Source organism: Spodoptera frugiperda, chromosome 2 (genome assembly GCF_023101765.2).
Source record: "Spodoptera frugiperda isolate SF20-4 chromosome 2, AGI-APGP_CSIRO_Sfru_2.0, whole genome shotgun sequence".
NCBI classification, from domain to species: Eukaryota; Metazoa; Arthropoda; class Insecta; order Lepidoptera; family Noctuidae; genus Spodoptera; species Spodoptera frugiperda.
Genome location: NC_064213.1, coordinates 10,822,955 through 10,844,324, shown reverse-complemented (window position 1 = coordinate 10,844,324; position 21,370 = coordinate 10,822,955). Strand labels below are relative to the sequence as shown.

Here is a 21,370-nt window from a genome sequence, read left to right as displayed (position 1 = left end):
TTTATTTCACCCTCGGTACTTATACTTACTTAGTATCAAGCTCACCTACAAAAGTTGGTAAAGGAAACTTCAGATGGGATTTACAGTACTTTGATTTATTTACATAATATTTCATTCGATAACATTATTCCATTGGTTCCAAATCAGTAGCAACATATACAGCTGTTGTCACTCAGTACCCAATTGACATTCATTATATGCTACTTAATTAAAATGTCTATAACCACTCAATAAATGCAAGCAATAGAAATCATCATTACAGTCAACAGAATGAGGTAAGTATGACAACATAGTAACAAAATTATTATAAACTAACATTACCGAACACATTTATAACATATAACTGTAAATAATACAAAATTACTAAATACAATCACAAGTTATTTATAACATGTCATACTCAGCTGTGTCAATACTATACAGCATAATATAATCTATATACATTTGATTTTGTGATAAAGCTAGTGTGTACAAAAATGACCAATCTCTTACAGCTAGGTATAAAAATATATGCGACACATTCTGCCTTACGCTATGAACACAAAATACTTATATTACATAAATAGACAGAAGAGGTTTGCTTTGAGCTTGTAGACATTATTTTCTGGTTTATTTACTTTCTATAACTAACCCAAGCCCAGTCTGTAGTGCAGCACATATTTAGTTTTCATATTATGAAGTCATGAGGAACTTCAATTGGCTACTATGTACCACTGATATTAATATAGGCGTCGATAAGGAGGAGATTGTAAAACAGTACTAAGTCTTCTTTTGGACTCCCAGCGGACATCTATTCAGAAAACTGTGGGCCGACTCGTGTTCAGTGATTGTAATCATTATAATCAGTGTTAATTTGATATTAGGTTTGAAATTATAGCAGTAAAATAATTTTAATAATAAACGTATTAGTGGCGCCCTCTGTTTAAGTGTGTAAATATTTGCTGTCACTACTTTAGGCCAAGACTAGAATGTTACTTTTTGAATATCTATAAACATCAGATGACTATCATTGTATTTAGAAATGGATTTTCTTGCGAATAATTTTTTTTTAGTATTTTTCTTAATCTTGATACACTTAGAATATGACAAAATATAAGATTGTTCACATACCATACAAACTGAAGTAGGTCTAACGTAGGTAGACGTAAGGTACAGTTTGCAGTGACTAGTGCCTGTCGGGCGGGTCCAGCGTGGCGCAGTGGCAGTTACACGAACTCACCGGACACTCCGTGTGCTCTCTGTACGGAAACATACACTGTCAGTGGTAAACGAAACATAAAGCTGCAAAGTTTCAATATTCTGGTTTTTTTATTTTAAGATTAAATATATGTTGTTTCATTTACAAATTAATCCTAATGTTGCGAACAAGGCATTAATTAGCCTTGTTCAACTGCGATGTTTTCGACTACTCGACCAAAGAGGCAGTCAATTTAATTAAAGATTAACGTAGCAATATCTAAAGTAGCTGATGTTCTCAATACATACTTGAACCAGTTGATGAGATGCTGCGCGTGTCCCCCGTGCCTGCAGGCGACACACCAGCTGAACCAGGAGCCGAAGGCCGCCCCCGCCCCCGCGGCCCCCGCGCCCCCGCCCCCCGCCCCCGTGCCCACGTGCAGGGAGCACACGCCGCACCGGGGGAGGGGCTTGCGACAGTTCGGACATGAAGATATTTGCTGCAACAATTTACGGGAGATAATATTTTAATTTACAGATTAAAATACTTACTTTTTAAAATAGAGATAAAATATTGCTTAATTTTTTATGGATCTTGGCTAAGGAATTGTTTGAAAATGAAGAATTGGAATGTGCGATTGAATAAAGATGGGAAGTTGATAGTTGACAGTTGCTAAAACATGGTGTATGATTCGACGATGTCGACAAATAAATAGAGGCACCTTCATCTTGGCGGCGGGCGGCGGCAGGCGGGTGAAGGCGGCGCGGGGCCGCGCGTGGCCGGGCGGCGCCGCCACGGACTTGCCGCAGTAGGTGCAGGCCACGCAGACGGCGCGCGGCACGGGCCCGGCGCCGGGCGCCCAGTCGCCGGCGCCGGGCGCCCAGTCCCCGGCCGCGGCGCCGGCGCCACACACCCACGTGTCCAGCGCGCAGCGCGCCCACCACAGCTGCCAGCTGTCCAGGATGGAGCGGTAGCTGCACCCAACAATTACATACATTAAGGAGGACTATGACCAGTACAGAAAACACTATTTTAATAAAAAATATTTCAGGACTTCTTTGCAAACCCGTTCTCTCTATTTTGTTACATCTCTGTTTTTTTACATCATCTCATAACTTTGGACTAAAGCAACCATTACATTCGACAAAAGATTTTCATCCCAGCTTCCATTTTGGAATAGCACTTTACAATGCGTCGTAGGACCATGTATCTCAGAAGCTAAATGGTTTTTATGGTCAAGGTCAACCCGAAACTGCAGAAATAATAGCGAATTTCGGAAAAATACTCAATGTTTTTAAGTTCTCGCGCCATAGCACCATTGTGATTACACCAAACCTTTTCTCTGCACATATCATATTCATTAGTTAAGCGCCCATTACTTTATTTATTTACGCAAAATAATTATATTTCGATATTTTGTTAGTTATATTCATAATTCTTATCATCATTACACATTTAACAGAATACAAAACACAAAATTCAATCACTAAACAGCAAAAAGACATTATGGCAGCGGTGGGATTCGAACCCACGCCTCCGAAGAGACTGGTGCCTTAAACCAGCGCCTTAGACCGCTCGGCCACGCTACCGCACACACAGGGCGGCGAAATATGTCACTGCTCGCTACATTATGTTAACATTTCCTACAAAATTGTATTCATAGAGTTATTTTTATTCATGAGATGTGTTTGTTAGGACAGAAATGATTTAACCAACTTCAAAATTACAGCTGGAGTTTGGAGTTAGGGATTTGAGGATAGGAGGTGGTACAGATTGACGTACCTATCGAGCCAGTTCATAGTGCGCGGGTCCTTGAGCAGGTCGGGCGTGAAGCAGCGCGCGGCGACGAGCGCCACGGACTGCACGTCGCCCGTGGCCTCCAGCCAGCGCTGCAGCAGCGGCAGCGCGTCCAGGCTGGCGCCCGTCAGCAGCAGCCCGCCCAGCTCGCCCTGCTCCGCCAGCGCCGCGCTCGTCGCCGCCACGTACTCGTGCAGCGCGCTGTCCGACAGGAAGATGCACGCGAACGCCACGCGGTCCTCCAGACGCATCTCCGTCTCGTTCTGGAAGAACGATTTTTGAACGAGAGCTTATGCGCTAAGAGTTGTGCTTAGAGCCTTTATTTTAACTTACTACACTGAAAATTATGTAGATAATTTCTACCTACAATAGCATAACGATAGAAAAAGTGGAAAGTATTGAAACTTTTTTTTTTTGAGGGGGAAAAATCATCCAATTACTTCTCCCGCCTTGGGCGCCTTGGTGGTTTTTAGTCAGTAAGAGTCTGATACTCCCTCTCGCCGAGAGAGTGTCAAATGTGTGACTAAAAACCACCCCGTTCCTTCTCCTGCTTTTCGAGCCGGAGTCCCGGTAAACCCGCCAGGTAGTCCGCAACTCCGGATCAGGCATCAGCCCTGCTGGGCCCCAGTATTGAAACCCTTACAATTTCAAATTGAGTAAGTGTTTAAGTTAGTACGTACGAGCACGGCGGCGAGGTCTGGTTGGTGCGGCGGCGGCGGGTGGTGGTGGGGGTGCGCGGGCGCGGACGCGGCCAGGAAGCGCAGCAGCGCGCGCAGGTAGGGGTCGGGCAGCGCCGCCGCGGCCGCGCCCAGCGCCTCCCGCCACAGGCGCTCGTCGCTGAGCCCGGCCAGCGCCAGCGCCACGACGCGCAGCAGCGGGGACTGCGCGCGCGCCAGCACGTCCAGCGCCGTGCGCACGCGCAGCTGGAAGGCGGCCAGCGCGGCCGCGCGGCACGGCGTGCCCTCCGCCTCGGCGCGCTCCACGCCCGCCAGCGCGTTCTCCCACCCCCACCCCCACCCGCACAGCTGCAGCGCGCGCGTGCGCTCCGCACTCCTGCACACATTGTGTATATAGTATATCTAGATACAGTGGCAGCCCGCCCGGTGCAGCGTGTGGGTAGTACCTGTAGATGGTGACGCGGCGGTTGGGCAGGTCGGGCAGCAGCGACGGCACTATCTCGGAGCGGTACCCGCCGTCGCCCACGGAGCGCAGCACGGTGCGCACGCCGGGGTGCTTCCACGGACTGTTGCGGATGCAGCCGTCCTCCACCAGGGACTTGCTCAGCGCCAGGAAGTGCCACAGACCACTCAGCGCATCGTCATCTGCCAAGTCTGCGTTCTGCCATAAATCTGGCTACAAACCGAATTAGACTAACTTAGTATTCAAAAACATGTTTTTTTCGTATGTAAGAAGCCGAAACACCATTCTTACCTTCAGTCCATAGTCAGTCTGAGCTCTCTTTTTCATTACGTACGAGATATCTTTAATAGCAGCGTAGAAGTCGTCCCGCATCAGACGCAGGGCTCCGCCCCCGCTCGTCCATACGAGCGAGCCCTCGCCACCCCAGGACACAGTGACCCGCTCGCACACGGTGTAGTCCACCAGGGCTCCGGTGGCACACACGGCCAGGAGCCGGGCCTCGTGCGCCGGGTGCCAGCTGAAGGCCACGAGCGGCGCGGCGGGGGCGGAGCCCACCGTCACGTCCCGCTCGATGACGCTGGGGCCCGGGGTGCTCTGCTCCTCTAGCTCCGCCTCCACTGCTTGTCCAGCCAGCTGATACCCACAAAAAATTACATGAAGATTATCCACTTTCAATAAAATCTACATATTTACACCAATATGTCTTTATGTTTTACAAACAATTTGTATGGAGAGTTATAGTGATAGATACACAGTAAACAGATATTTGTAGCATTAGTGTACATACCGCGCTGTCAGACATATTGGCCTTGTTGTCGCTGGTCGCCTGCTGTATGTCGTAGACGCGCAGCGAGCTGGAGTCGCGCTGCAGACAGAGCAGCAGGTTGCGGCGGGTGGGGCACCACTGCAGCTGCTGCAGCGGGCGCGGGTGCTGCAGCGTCAGCAGCGGGCGCTGCAGGGCGCGCGCGTCCCACACGCAGGCCACGCCGTCGCCGCGGGACGCCAGCTGGAACCCGCCGCACGGCTCCGCGCACACGCCGTAGCAGTACCGCGTGCTCGTCATGTTCACGGCCTTGCTCGACATGTCTATCATAACATAACCATATCATCATCATTGCTTATCCTTAGTTTTTCCGTTACTCAGTATTAGGTACATTACCGATTCCACAATATCTGAGTAACCTTTTGAAGACTGCAGTACATGTTGACATCAATTAGTGATTCATTAATTTGTCACCATCTCCAGGAATTAAAACAAGGCCAAGTAGAAATAGGTCCTGGGTTGTAATTTTCGATCTAATATTAATAATAATATAATCAATCTGTTGACACAAATTCTAATAACATTTAATAACTTTTACCTCTGAGATCAAATATCTTGATATATTTAAGGTTCATGGATGCTATGAGAGTCCGGCTGGAGAAGTTAGCCCAGGTGACACAGTGAGCAGTCTCCGAGAGCCCCATCTCAGCCAGGGGCCGAGGGGCCTCTGTGACTGATGATGATGATGCAGCATCAGTTGCTGTGGAACACAAACATTTTATAATTCAATATTTGTACTTCATTATTTAGTTGCTGCTGATATTGTTGCAAGATAAGTAGTTTCACCTTTAGCCTCCTCTGAGAGTATGGATCCCCGGTACACATCCCATATTAGGATGCAGTGGTCACTGCGATTTTTCTCCATGGCCACTGCCAGCATGTTGTTTTCCATGTGACTCCATGACACTGAGTTGCAGAGCCGAGAGTAGCGAGGAGCTGGAATTAAGAAACAGTAGTGTAGTGTAGGATTGTACTAGCATGTAGCTGTAGCATTCTACTAGTACTAATTGTTACATGTTTTAATTAACTTTAAGTACAATGTAAACATTATTAACTTACTAAACTCTCTCCCAACCAATCCTAATGGGTCATAAGTTTGCTTTAATGTGGTGAGTGCCACCCTTCCATTAGCGTAGCCGAGTGCCAGCAGTGGCTCCGGCTGCTCAGGGATGGCACTAATGTCTACACAGCGGACTCCACTCGCGCTCTGTGAAGCTAGCACTGTCGCACCCCTTGTTGACGATATTGGAGTGACTGAGGAGTAAAAATTTTAACTAATGTTAAATATACTAACTTAGATACAGATACATACAGACAATCTTAAAAATATGGGAAACAACAGTCAGTGTATGCTCTTAAATATTTTTAGACTGTTCAAGTAAAAAGTATAAATAAGGAGTTAAACATTAAAATCAATTTAAAGAAATAAAGAAATTAAGTGCAAAAATAATAAAATCTTTAAAAATTGGGCTAACTATAAATGGCTCTTTTAAATACACATATTTTACTTGTAAATATATCCATGTCATGTTTCTTACAAATTCTAAATTAAAATATTTAAATTCTAAACTATGTTTTAGAAAATATTTGCATGAGCATTTACTATCTCAATTGGAAAATATTCCAGGTACAAGTGTGGCTGTTAATACTATTGATCTATTTCAGTTAATTCTTAATTCCTAATAAAATATGTTTTTATCATTTACTGGGTGAGCTATAAATATCGATGTCATATGCATCATCATTAATTTTATTTATGAGTACGATTCCAGCTTAATTATACTTATTAGATGTGTAATTTGGCTCTTGTTATGATAACACTGACCAGATAACAACGAACTCATAACATAATAATTACGACTAAATTACAGTTTACGTACATATAAGAGGTCATTCAAACTATTTCTACAAATGCAGTGAATCGAATAAATAACGAATTCCATACGTACATGTTGTTTTTTTCTCAATTTCCTTTATCCGAGAAACTTCGTATAAGGTTATGTCTGGGCCCCATAATATAAATTTATCGTGGTGTACAGGTGACCATAAGACTTCTAATTTAACACCAGACATCATTTTCTTATTGTATTATACTTTAACTAAAAGACTCAATGAATATTCATGTTTGTTTGTTTTGCAAGTCCATAAAAACAGTCCTACCTACAACGCAACTTGTTTTGTGTTTTTGACATTTGTTACGTTTAGTTTCTACACTGTTCACAGTACTAAGAATATAGATGCGCATAAACAAGAGTCAAGTTCTAAAAAAGTACTCTTTTCGAACGAAATATAAGATGTCACATTATTTGTGCTGCCATTATTAATTTAAAAATATCCACATTTTTCGATGTGTGCATTTCATTATTTTAATTTAAAAAAATCTGAAACATGTATGCATGCACATGTCGACGATAGTAAATCTCAAAATATTCTAAAGCAAACATGTAAAGGATTTCTGCAGTCGAAGACTGAACTGGCAGAAGTGGGCTACTATTGTTATGGGCCGAGCGCTATGGCTTATTTATTATGATATAAATCATATCTCTTTATTATCCATATTAAAAATAGCATTCTAGAAAAACTTTAACATCGAAATGGTCTAAAACTGTGAATGTATTAGATATTTTTTTATATGTACTAAATTCGACATAAACAAAATCTCCCTACTTATATGGAAATGTTTATTTCAATTTGGAGTGCCGCCCTAAAGAGGTCGCTACCTACGACATCGACACCGATCATCAACCCTTTTTGACAGTCGTGTAAAGTGAGTGACCATTGACGAAATAAGTGAAATCAATTTACGCCGAAATACTAAAACGGAGGATAAACCGTCGGCATCTTTTTATTTGAGGTAAGTTCTAGAATTCACGTAGAGCGTCGTTCAGAAAGTGTAGCGGCGGACGGCGGTGGTGTGTAGGTCAATGACGTGATGAATGTTTACTACAATGGCAACGCCTCGACTTCTCCCACAGTTTCACGCGCATTGTCTTACGGTTCTCACGTGTTAATGCACTTTTCCCGTCCTGGTTAGCTGGCCGAATACTACTGTATCGTGGTTGCTCGTGTGTGGAATACTTCAGTGTTTGTAGAAGTTGCCATAAGGCGTCATAGCAGACGTATGTGACTCACTCGTTCGCTTTCTGAGTGATTTTCTGCGAATTTTCCTGTAGTTTAATTGCATTGTTATTGTTATAATCATCAATTAATCTTTGAATCATATTACGAGCGTCGTGCAAAGTGTCTGTGTACCATGGTATTATTGGGGCCTTCTCTCCTGTCTCCCGCATTGTGGAGACTGTGCTGAGCCCCCAGTGATGTTCTCAGCCCTAGCCTACCAGTTATCTTCAAAGTTTCTGGAAGAGCAGAAGGTGAGACTTAAGTGTAATGTTTTAATGACAACGGCACCTAAATCTCTGAAGTTATTTTAATACAGCACTCTTGTATGCCTACATTTAAAAAAAGTTTCTTTTAACAATCCTTTACCAATACACTGTATGTACAATTCCAGTAAGAAAACTGGTACTCTACTGGGTGAATGCCGCCCCTTTCCCTCTGCCCTCAATATGCAGTACAGTAATGTACCATGAAATGTAGTAACAGCCATGAATTTACAATTTGCTTGACTTTCTCACTTGGTGTGAATTTCTCTGATGCTCATTAATAATGTTCTAGTTTAACAATGGATTGAATATTAATTACTGTTTATCTACTTAGCTGCAATTTATATTGTTTTATATTCTCTCTGATGTTATTTATAATGTGCAGGTGTTCCACACTGGTGACACTATGCCTAGATGTTATAATGTATAACTATACCTTTTAATTTGTAAAAGAATTGTTTAGATCTTAACAAGGCACAATGTACTTTTTATTGTGTCTCATATAGGGGCTGTAGAACAGTAAATGAGATCTATTGTAGGTAATTATCATGTAGATTAAATCGTAACATTACATTGTAACACACATATATTTTATTAACCATTGTTACTGCGGACATTAAATCAATCATCAAAAAAATTTCTAATAACAACATATTATTGAGAAAAGGTACTTATATTTTTAGCTAATTGTTTACTTGACCTTTTTATCAAAATAAAAGGTATGACTAATCCTATTTATGTGAATCCCATCACTAGAAGTGATTGTACTGACCTTACCCTACAGTGGTGTTACAAGGTGATGTTCTGCCTTTCCATTCTACATGCCACTGCACCTTACAGTGTTTGCTTTTACTTTGGTACTCTGTTGTTGATCCAATACACTTAACGCAAAGGTACCGGTTACCGACCGGCCTCCTCTATCCGACCATTTTAGTTTATTTAAGCTAATTTGTGTATTTATCGCGCGAAAGTCTTGAAATACGCCTTATTCAATACATTAATTCATCATTCACCTTCAGTCAAAACTTGGGTTTGTGGGGTTAACGCACATTCCGACTGTCCTGCGAAATATAAAAAAGGTGCGGTTTGCGTAAATTTTCATGCGAAAAAAACATAAATCAGTGAAATAAAAGATCTCGATTTTGACGATGATCACTCGGGTAAACTAAGAATGTATTTACTTTATGTGATTTATTGGTTCATTGAGTCCTTATAATTTCAATATGCATACAGAAATTCCATGTTTTTATAGATTTATCGATAAATTAATGTTGGACGGAATAAGGAGCCCTACAAAATGACGACGTACCGAATACCGACCAAATTGGTCGGTAAACGGAATTTTAAGGTTTATGAATGACACTAATTTTCTGTAACGTGGGTTGTTTTAGGAGTGTTTTGTGATTAGTTTCTTATTCTTAAAGCTATCCTTAGATATTAGACCGGTATCCGACCTATGCTAATTATAATGGATTCTTTGTAATTTACGTTTCAAATTGACATATTTCCGATATATTTACGATTCCTTCACAAAGACTTGCTAGAAGTAAACCTTTATATTTTATGTTTATTTCGAAGAATTTCATGAATACGATATTGTTACAACTTAATAAGTAATAGTAGAGTAGAAAGTAACTAAAAAAATGGTATAAATTTCAGTTAAGACGTTTTATTATACAAATACAGGTTTGGTCGTAGTCTGGATACGATTTGTTTCCCTGTCCCTTGTTCCGACTAACTAAGGGAATATAGGTTTTTTTGTTTTTTTTAAATTACATGATAAGCACATCATCGGTAAGTCATCGGGATGAACGACAAAATCGTTAGTAATAGGTATAGTACTTGTACGTAATACCTACGACACATAATGTTCCGAAAATAACTACGGAGGTTTATTGTACCTACAACCTACAAGTAGTAAAGTAAATAAAATAAGTACCTACCATATGTACGATACATAGTATGTAATGTATAGGTAGATACATACAAAAGTTTAGTCACGAATTTACCTAATTACGTATCTTAACAATAGGTATCTACCTATAGGTACTTAAAGACCATTCGCATTTAACCAATACGAACAATTTCTTTATTAGGCATAATAAATTAAGATCGACATGGTGTTGGTAAATCTTATGCTGAAGTACTAGGAAACTTAATTAAAAAATAAGTAACTACCTACACGGTAGGTTGAAAAGTAGGCGTCACATTGTATGTTCTCTGCTTACATCTCCGAGTATTAAAAAACGTAATGTTTTGTTAAATTTTAAAATTCATAATCGTAATTTCAGTATCGAATCCAAAAACAATGCGTGAATAGTTTTAGAAAGATTGTTGTTTTACGAATTTCTACTCTACTGCTAAGATATAGAGTTGATTTTACAATGTGCGTTTGGGTCGGTCGGAATTAGGTTCCTGAGGAGTCGGTATCACGGACATCTGTCGGCAGTCGGTCGGTATACGGGGACTTTAGTATTTTTCCAAGCGTAAGAGTTTAAATCGAAATATAGGTACAAAATAGTCGTTAAAGGGCAAAATAATGAACATATTTCTCATTCATAGTTAATATACTTTCGGAAAAGCATTTTTTATTATACGATCTTGAATATTTTGTTTATCTTTTGGAGGATTTTGTTCGCCGCGCCGATCACCGGACGGTATTCGGTGCATTTGCGTTACTGATGATGCTGGTAATCCACTATGTAGTCTCACTACTGATAATATACCCGGGGTGAATAAATCAAAGACATAGTTCTGTTATGATAAATCTTTAAATTCCGAAATTCACAATATTGTTTAGACATCTGTGTTTTTGTCCTTTGTCATTTCTATAATGCATCCATTCCATTGTCAAGTGAATCTAGTATGAGTTTATGTTTAAATACTGACTAAACCTTTCTAGAAATAAAGGTATGATGTTTTGTTTACTTTGATACAAAACAAACCAACAAATATGCTCAACATATCCTGGTTTTGTTTACATTCTAACAAAATGTGTCACTGTTTCAATATTAAAATATTTTTTTTACTTATCTTTCCTCCTTTCAAATAATCTCTATCGATTAGCATTTAACTAATCGATTTTTTCCATGTTATCAAGTACTTAATAGCTTTCAATAATCTGTCGCAATCAATAGCAATCTTGTTAAAATTATCAGTCATTAAAAATGTCTTATTAAAACCTTTATCGCCTATTATCAGCTGGAAGAAGTTTACAACACTAGATAAGTAACTATGTGATAAGTTAGTATCTGGCTGTCTGTGGGACCTGATACATAGTCTGTATGATGAACCAGTCAGTTACTCCTGCTTCTCCTGGTTACTGTACTAACCCACGTCACTACACTGCTATCTACGTTAGAAATCGGCATGCATGTAATCTCTTTAGATCCTTAATCAAACATGTTTACTTGTTAAGTAAACAGTTTTATTAGTTAAATGTTTACGCAAATAATCTTGATAAGATTAACGCGTTAGTAGCGAATGTGTTTAATTCGCCGAGTCGAACACCAGTGGACGCGTTAGTGGAGTGAATCCGTTACTTCCTCTCCGTCCCTCAATAATCGAGCCCTCATTGTACTTGTTAGATTCATTACCATTCGTGCACTTTCTCCCATAGCACATGCCGTACAAAAAAAAAGTTTTTGTGTAAACGATATCACGTGAAAGCGATTCCTAGTAGTCCACACATAATTTGAAACAATATGCGTTTCTATTGCACACACCGATCACTATTCAATAGTCAATTTAATGTAGCACGCCACACAGCCGCGGGAATAGAATACAAACCTGAGTTTTGTTATTGTGGTGATAAATATGGTCACTCATTGTGCTTCCAAATCTCTTAAGTAGAATCATGCTGGTATACTATCTAATTTAAGTACCTATAATTAAACATATCTCAAGGTCTATAGGTCCAAGTCCCAATTGTCTGCACTAAAATTCAATAATACGGTAGTTCACTACTAGTCAAATTCAATACTTTTATCGAAATGTCAAAAACGTTACTTTTCCATTAATTTTGTAGGAGATCGCTACTTATGACGTCATAATTTTTTTGCGTCAAATAGTATACTTACATCTTTAAAATTAGCTAGAAAAATGAAATAAATAAGTATATCGTCAAATTAATGAATGAAAGTAGTTACGATTATTTTGGGGTATTTTATTTTATTGAAATATCATAATAATTTATTTTTGACCTAGGAAACTACCCAATTTCAAAATGTATATTCGTATTGTCTTTGATACCTAACCATGAGGACTTCGTTCGTGGTCGTCTTCGCGGGCTTCCATCTCATACATTATAAACACGACCGACATAATGACAACACATTCAATCCAATACTATTCACCGTACGACGTGTGTAATCTGTTATTTAACGCGTCGAACTGTGATTAATGATACTCAAGTGTCGATACTTCACAATCACCAGCTATTCCAACGCCTACAAACGTAGAAAATGACAATTATAAGAATTATTTAGGTCCCTAGAGAGACCTATAAATAGTTTAGTCTAGACAGCTTTCGCTTTCAATTTCTTTAATAAATTATTAAGTCCAAAATGCGACACAATAAAGCATTTCCACGCGAACCAAATAGGACAGTGGAGCGTGAGTCACGGATGACACCATGTCGTAGAGTCTAGAGCAACAGCCTGGTAATGTGGTCTAGCTGCTAATTACATTACGTTTCGGTCGTTGTCCTACTTTACCTAATGGTTAAATATGTAAAAGTATAACTTCGTTGAATGTCACGGACAAACGGTAATTGTAGACTGGTCCGAAAAGGATCAATGAATACCACTTCTGTGTCACATGGACTGCCAAACTGTCTCAAACTCTTGTTTTAATTAAGACTAAACAGAATACACACGTAAATAGTACATACTGCTACATTAACGCGTTACCCATGGCGATGAAAGCTGCTGCCGCTGTTATTGTAACCACGATGATTGGGAACATATGGATGGATGGGTATATTTTTAGCTAGAAAGTGTACAACTGTTATACCTACGCTGGATTTCGCGATATTGGATCTATTCTCTACAAGTGTGCCAATAGACTACTGTTATTCATAACGGTCATTGAAATTGAAAATACTTTCTCAAAAATTTTTGGCCTTATAACTGGATTATTAACATAATCTCCATGTATATTATCTAATAAATAAATAAAAGACCGTATAGATAGAGCCGAGGTTAATTTCAGGCGAGCTGTTTACTTTGTAAATCCAACAGTACTCGTCGACAGCGTTGCGAAATATTTTCCATCCAAATATTGTGGTTTTTATACAATTATCAATTGGAATAGTGATCGTGTCATTGTTTATTATCTTCCGTATAGTGACGTACTGGTCGTGAGTCACACGGAGCCGGGCTTTACGATTACATTTATCTTTTTATGTTCGCCATTCTGTGCGTTACACTCAGTTTATTTGAATACTCGTGATAACAGGGCCTTCGGTACATATTGTGAACAAATTATTGCCAACAATTTGTTCGCAGCGTTTTAAAGGTGATTTTTTATAGTTGTACGTTAAAGTAATTCGGAGCTGTTGCTTGGTGGAATGTTGGTCTTGGGTGAAGTGAAGCTGAAATAGTTATTTCTGGTACGGCATTTGTGATACATTTTGTTTATAGAAGTTGTCTCTGTATGCCTCGCAGTCACAGTGCATTGTCACACGAGTTTCTATTTCGCGCCAACTCGTCTGGAAAGCGACGAACTTTTTCCGCGCCAGTGCTGCTGACGTGAAGTTTTTACAAAATTGCCAGCCATTATGTGGTGGCACTCGGCACGCGATCTCTAAGGGAAACCTCTTACATCATTCAGATGAACATAATTGATTTACTGGCTCTCCGACGTTGATTGGATGTATGCAGCTAATTAATTCTATAATAGTGCGGATTATAGACAGCGTACATGTGCACGAGTGAAACTGACTAGTGTTACGCTTTCAATTGCAATATGTTTAAAGATGCAAAAAGCATAATAATTTGGCCTTGTATCTAAAAGTGGTTTAAAAACTCCATTATTTGTGGAGCAGGTGTCGCAGGGTGAGGGCACGTACCTCGCGCGCCCGCGCGCCACCTGTCGCGGCAGACGCGTGATCATCGAAGTAATAATAATAATCATTATGATTGATGCAGATTTGTACGCCGTATTGTGTACGCCCTCCGCCGTAACGTTCAATCAATCTCGCTGTCACACCACTGTACACACAGCATCGATCAATATTTCTATAATAACGTCTACCAGGAAGTCTCTGGACTTTTGCAAAGATTGCTCAGCTACAGAGTATTCAAGATTTTAATTAATGTATTCTATGATTGTTTCCAATTCAGTTTAAATAAAACAATCCCTTTGTTCTCGCTTGATTGAGTTTCATAATAGCCGGCCTAAGAAGTGTTGTATAAATAAAATATAAGAAATTAAACTTTCAAAGTATCGATGTGGAGCGCTAATTAGCTTGCGGAGGTCAGACGGGCATCGATCCGTTTACCTTCGAATGTCTATATAGAATATTTGTTGGGCTGGGAACTGATCAACATAATATCATAACTATGTTAGGAAATAAGTATTTTACTACATTAGTAGTAGTTAAAGCTACTGCATTAAGGGACGTTATTCATAACCTGCTGTCAGGCTAGTAGTAAATATCAAGCAACACTATGTAGTTTTTAAATATATATCAGTGTTTTATAACGATTGTCTAAAACATCAGATTAGCAGGTTGCGTCCCCATAACTCCGTACCACCAGGGGACAGGCACCGACTAACAATTTTCTGACTTATGTTATCGCAGACCTGTCATTTCACTGTTATTTTAATAGCAAAATAAACGTTGAACTGCATATTTAAAGCATTTGAGGGTTAATCGATTGGATTTACAATACCAGACAGATTAAAACAGTTGAAAATATTCATTGTTGGGGAGCGTGAAAGGCAAATATCCTTTTACTCAATGATAAAAATAGCATGATTCAAGCCAAACAAAAATAAATATTACTAACGAGAGCGGCGTGTGTCATTCACTAACCGGAATAACACACAAGTTCATTGCTTTTACTACTTACTGGATATTTTTAAACGGCTTAATTGGATTTTGATGAAGCTGTAGCGGTCACCTAGTTAATGCAGATAAACTCTTGTGGAAGGTTTATGTACACAAACAATTGCCCGTTATCTTGTTACATTGCATGCGAGGCTGCAGTGTTGCGACTCGCGAGTGACGTAATTAACTATGTGGCCATAAATAAAGCCATTTAATTCGTCACACCAATTTACAAGTACACACACAACGGAATTAGATCGTTATCGCATCTGTAGCAACTGTGGCGGACCACGAGGCTGCGCTTGCGCACATTGCTCGGTTGTTTGTAACACTGACGATATAACGATAGTGGTTATCTCTGTTTATGCAATGGGAACCACTTTCACTTTATTTTTCTGGGAGTTGATGAAGCCGACCGCAGTCCTCGGCTGAACAACACTCCGCGTCTTATTTACATTTAGTAACAGTTATTAGGGGCCAGATATTGCAATATCGCTTTCCTCTCCTAAACTGGTTTCCCCAGCTTTTGTAAGCATTAATAGCTACTGCACATTCTTGAGCACACGAACACGATCCTGATTACGAATTTTGAAATATTTGATTATCTCTTTGGGTATCTCTCTTTGCTTGTGGATACCAAAAAGTTCACTTAATCTTATTATTAGATTGACGACTTATAAAGTACGCACATTATATACAAGATCACTAAATTCAATGAACTCCTTGGATTGACATGTCCACTTTTCCTTTTACTTTATTCAATCACTAATTTGGCGTAGTTATGGCGCACGGAACGCATCAGTGGCCACCCCCTTGCGTGCCAAATGAAATCACCGATTGTCTGTGGAGTTTGTAACCACAACTACAAACTAGTCAAACTATATTCATGGCTTAATATTGGACATTAAGTAATTCTATTACTCTCTGGAATCACAGACTAGACATACCTATGTAGTTAGTGCGAATCGTGTCTGTGTGCGTTCATACAGAATACAGCCATCACAGTGGAAGCCACACTCATTACAAATGGACCAATTAAACAATGAATATGATGTATGTCATCCTGATGCCCTTTGACATATTTTGTCATGGTGGGGATTGGCCTGGGGGAAACCATACAAAAAGTTTATTTTTGTGTCATAGTGTGACGCGAGCAGTCGTGTTTAATTAGTGCGTTCTTCCGCGCCCCGGTGCCGAATATAAATAAAATAATATCCGTGCGATGCCTCGTTTGTTTTGTGTAAGTACTGTGTTCACATCCGACCGCTAGTCTAGTAATGAATCATGGTAATCTATTGTGATTCATGCTCGTCAAGGTCGTCCATTGTTTGTATTTTATCTCAATTTCACTGAAGTTGTAGCGAGGCTGTCATTAAATCCTATTAACTAGAACCTAGGTACTAAGGCTTCATATCTCAGGCACTGCTTCCACAGTGAGTACAATACATTGAAATATCTGAGTGTGTCACAGTAGTTTGCTTGCTAAATCTCGCTGTCGCGTAAATACACTTGCACAGGCGATAAATAAATGAAACTGTCACTGATAAAAGATATAGTAACATTTGTGTAAGATATAGTTCGATAGGTTTTACCAATGTGGTTTCTTGTTGCCTATCTACGTTTATCTTATTTTGACAGACACTTCAGAATATATCTAAGTATGTTGAGAAACAATTGCCCCACATTCGTTTCTATACTTGTATTATTTTGCCGAAGCTGTCTTTAAAACAGTAGACTACCGAAACACCGAATTATAAATAACACAAGTTTTATAAAACAAGCTCGAAGACGTTGAGATGAAAGAGGAACATAAACCAGTGACGTATCCGGCGCGGATCTGGAGCTTAATTAAAGGAAATTAGTTATTTTCGTGCGTGTAGGCAGCGGCGAGCCTGTCTGACTGTCTGCTCGTCTGCCCACTGTGTCTACTCCACCGCTCCACGGTCTCCACTGCGCGCTGTACACAAATCTCTGTATTTCTAATCGACCTTTGCACTACACACGAAGTACCGTCCAGGTGATAGGATCCCGTTGTCAATGGCACAGGAAGCCGCACAGTATTGTGTGGTGAGGGACTACGTAACTGAACCACGGGGAACGTGCACCGCCTCGCGATCGTATGCCACTTAGTATGTGGGCCACGGTGTCGCATTGTTTGCTAACTTTTAGCAATCATGTCGGGGAAATGTTACTGTTGCTTGAAGGAAAAAACAAAAAATGACATGGAAAAGACCGTTTAATGTAGAGCAGGGCTGGTAAATAATGTGGTTTCAATCACTGACTCTTTGATAGTCCCATTCGGCTTCCCCAGGAGGAGAGGCATCATGAAATTTATTCACTTTGACTTAAAAAAGGGCAATTGATTTTTACTGTAGCTCCCGTTACGATTTCAGGTTTAGGACCATTTTGCTAAACAGCTTAATAGCCGAAACTAGTGAATTATAGTAACCCCCTCATTATACATTCTACTCAGGGTTTGCTTTGTCTCACGATCTGTCAATCTTTTGTCCACATTCAATTAACTCGGCAAATTATACGTACAATCATATCGTCAACATATTAAGTAGATGTGTGAGTCTTTGTACAGTTACTTATGTATTCTGAAGTAGCTCTGTTCACGCGGAGCAAAGGACCAGACGGCAAGGAGTTATTCAAAGTAATTCACAACTATATACTGAATCATATAACTTTGCTGTTAAAAATAATTTACCTAATATTATGTAAATGTTTGAGGTTGTGATTCAAGCAACGTATTCCATTGTCGTATGTAACTGCGATCAATTAATTACAATCGATGTGTTTATTTAACCGCGGCCTTGCTGGGCGCTTGGAGGACGCAGTATGTTCCCACCATAGCTGTACATGACTGACGAGGAGCATGAGACCTAACTACTGACCTACTGAATGACAATGGTATTCAACATAAATATTTATGGCTGGACATTGATGGCCGCACTCTTGGGATAATTATTAAACGAAATGAAGCCACAGCGCAAAATAATTATTTGTCACAGTTATAAATAGAGCTAAATTAATACTGTCCGCAATGGTTTTGGTGCAGAAATAGATTGAGTTATCTTGATAATCATCGATGATCTCGATAAGATTTTAAATGTTATCATTTAGATGTTATCACTAACTATAGTCGTATACATATTCATTCCACATAGTTATGTGGTGGTGGCTATATTAACGTTATCTAAATTCCTATCCGCTGTTTTAAGCATAGCATGAAACGGAACTCAATTAACACATTTTTCACGCAAACATTGTTTAAGCTTGGTCTTAAATAATATCCGATTCGTTTTAGGTAATAACGTTATACAATGAATAGGGAAAATTAATATATTTTTATAAAAAATACATTTTAAATCTCCACGTCCCAAAGCACAAACAATGCAGTAATGTCTCCATAGATGTTTCAATAGCAAGCGCACACAGCTGACATCGGCACCGACGCGACACGCGACACACGACTCCTTAATTAAGACATCGCATGTTCCACACTCGGCGGTGATCACTATCAGCTGTATACCGATACTCATTGCATTCTTTAGACATTGTAATAATCTCGGCCATTAGCATCCTGATAACGGTTTAACCGGCATAATGAGCGTATCATTACGTTATCAGGCACTCCACTGCTCACACGTATTACCTCAACTCGTCGTCTGCCACTCTAACTGCTGACTGATTGGCTGGCACACATATTTAGTCGCAACTTGAAACACACGTAGGTACATAATATCCTGCTATAATTATTATTGATTCTGATTCGTGCAGTTTGAGGAAAATAATAATTATTATTATCGAAAAGTTATTAATAATTTAGTTGCTACCGATTTTCTGCCGCTCGAGCCAAGCCTGGAGGACTGGCCCGATGGCGTCCAGCGTTCGTCTGCCAAAGGCAGCAGCGGCAAGGTCGTCCGCCCAGTGGACGACTATGGCCTCCTTGGCCTCCTGCCGCACGGCCTCCCTCACCTCATGAGCCGGGTGCTCTCCCCGCGCCCTCCGCTCTGCCGTCCAATCATAGACTCTGGCGAGCACCCACGCCTCCAGCTCCCACGGAGGTGTGCCCGCCAGTGCGCATGCCGCCGCGAAGCCCACTGTGCGGTAGGCCCGCGCCACCCGCTGAGCGATAGCCCTCTGGGGCATACGAAGGGCGGTGGCATTCTCCCTTCTGTGTAGGGAGTCCGCCCAAATCGGAGCCCCATAAAGGGCCATGCTCCTGAGAATGCCGGCGTACAAACGCCGGCATCGCGCGCTGGGCCCCCCCAGATTTGGCATAAGCCACGAGAGGGCATTCGCTGTTCTTAGAAGGCGCTTGGACAGCTCGGCAAAGTGCGGGCCGAAACGCCACCTGCTATCTAGAATGAGGCCCAGATATTTTATCTGGCCCTCTACGGCGACCCTGGTGCCGTCCACGTAGATGTGGGCGTCGGGAGGGGGGCGCTGCCTCGGGCCGTGGAAGAACACGGCCTCGGTTTTGTGCAGCGCCACCGTCAGCCCCAGGCGGTGGATCCTGTTGGCAACCAGGGAGCCGCCCGCTGATGCCAGGTTGGCCGCCGTCGTGAAGCCCCCGCGGGCAGTGAGGAGAGTGTCATCCGCGTAACATATGACACTCGTCCCGCGGAGGAGCGTTCCCCGCAGGAGCCAGTCGAAACCAACGTTCCATAGGAGGGGTCCTAACACTGACCCCTGCGGAACGCCGGACTCCACGACGTAGCGCCGAACCTCTCCGTCTCTGTCGACAAGGACGACAGCCCTGTCTGCCAAGTAATCGGCCAGTAGGCTCCGAAGGTATTGAGGCACCCCGTGGAATCGGAGCGCCTCTATGATGGTTGAATGGGGGATGGAGTTGAACGCGTTGGCTATATCAAACGACACAGCCAACAGTCCATCCCCTTCTTCCACGGCCTCCTTGACCTGGCCCTTGAGACGGGTCAGGGCGTCTATGGTCGACCGCTGGGTTCGAAAACCGAACTGAGCGTCGGAGAGATCCGGTCCAACGTTTGCAAGATGGCGGTTGAGGCGGGCAGCGATGATCCCCTCGAACATTTTTCCGACCTCATCGAGCAGAACGATGGGCCGGTATGCCGAGGGGAGTCCGCCGGGCGTCCGTCCTTGCGCAGCAGGCACAGTTGCCCTTCTTCCAGGGTTTCGGGAACCTCCCCGTTGCGAGACACGCGCTGAAGAGGTCCCGAAACCGCTCCTCCATTTGGGAGGCGGCAATGGCCACTACCCTAGCGGGGATACCGTCTGGGCCGGGGGCAGTTTTCTTTCCCCGGAGGCGGACTAACGCCGTGTGAAGCTCGCCTTCCGCGACAGGAGGAGACCTGTTCCTCCTCCTCCATATCCCCGAGGGGGTTCATTGCTGGAGGGGTGAAATCGGCGTTCCGGCGCGGGAACAGGGACAGCACCACCTCATCCAGCAATGAAGGCTCAAGGGTCTCGGTCACCGGGGGACCTGAGGGGCGCAGTTTGTTACGCGCCGCCCTGTATGGTCTCCCGAATGGATCGCCGTCTAGTGTCTCCAGCAGCTCGGCTCTCGCTGCGTCTTTGGCGGCGCCGATAGCTGACTTGAGGGCCGCCTTTGCCGCCTTGTACGCTTCGTACAGACGGTCCTCGTTTGCTTCGTCTCGGTGCCGCCGGCGACGACTCCGCGTGAACTGGCGCTTTGCGGCCATGCACGCTGCCCGCAGCTGCGCCAGCTCCTCCGACCACCAATACACGGCACGGTTTGGAGGCGGACGACGAGTCCGAGGCATGCTGGAGTTACACACTTCGGTCAGAGACCCTCTGAGTTGTGACGCCGCGGCGTCAACGTCCAGGTCAAGGACGGCAGGGGGCGAAAGCCAGTCCTGCAGGAACGCGGCCTCCTTTGCAGCCTCCCGGTCCAAGCGAGTGAGAGCCCAACGCGGAAACGGGGATCGGCCCGACGATGTGGAGTTCCCCCGTCGGCTCTGGGTGGAGATTTCGAACCGGATATATCTGTG

General features: G+C 42.3%; 2 protein-coding genes and 1 non-coding gene across 9 annotated transcripts in view; 1 reads left to right on the top strand and 2 right to left on the bottom strand.

The window, feature by feature from the left end:
• Positions 1–74: 74 nt before the first annotated feature.
• On the bottom strand, positions 75–7,158 carry LOC118269197 (GATOR complex protein MIOS). The gene is made up of 12 exons (XM_035584180.2): positions 6,887–7,158; positions 5,997–6,191; positions 5,724–5,873; positions 5,476–5,637; positions 4,902–5,200; positions 4,406–4,747; positions 4,098–4,327; positions 3,655–4,027; positions 2,960–3,237; positions 1,899–2,151; positions 1,486–1,676; positions 75–1,238 (listed from the first exon to the last, which is right to left on the bottom strand). The coding sequence occupies exons 1-12, from the start codon at positions 7,011–7,013 to the stop codon at positions 1,166–1,168; spliced, it is 2,673 nt and encodes an 890-aa protein (XP_035440073.2). The 5' UTR covers positions 7,014–7,158; the 3' UTR covers positions 75–1,165.
• Trnal-aag (transfer RNA leucine (anticodon AAG)) lies at positions 2,685–2,766 on the bottom strand. Its single transcript has one exon. It is a non-coding gene; the product is annotated as a tRNA-Leu (tRNA).
• A 465-nt stretch (positions 7,159–7,623) lies between the features above and the next one.
• The window catches only part of LOC118269200 (ras-related protein Ral-a), a 45,122-nt gene continuing 31,375 nt past the window's right edge, over positions 7,624–21,370 (top strand). The window contains exon 1 of one of the 7 annotated variants that reach the window (XM_035584187.2): positions 7,624–7,791. Coding sequence is in view for 3 of the 7 variants with exons in the window: in XM_035584185.2 (XP_035440078.2) it covers positions 8,255–8,308 (54 nt within the window). In the remaining 4 variants the exon portion in view is untranslated. Of the gene's footprint in view, positions 7,792–7,907; positions 8,309–13,688; positions 13,838–16,496; positions 16,615–18,964; positions 19,112–21,370 lie in introns of those variants that run through there. The other 6 variants (XM_035584185.2, XM_035584184.2, XM_035584188.2 and 3 more) reach the window with 6 other exon arrangements.

Coding starts and splice junctions, on each gene's coding strand:
- LOC118269197 (XM_035584180.2), bottom strand. CDS start 7,013: ATGATGTCTGGTGTTAAATTAGAAGTCTTATGGTCACCTGTACACCAC. Junction 6,192..6,886: donor AATTGAGAAAAAAACAACAT/GTACGTATGGAA, acceptor TTTACTCCTCAG/TCACTCCAATATCGTCAACA. Junction 4,028..4,097: donor CGCCGCGTCACCATCTACAG/GTACTACCCACA, acceptor CAATGTGTGCAG/GAGTGCGGAGCGCACGCGCG.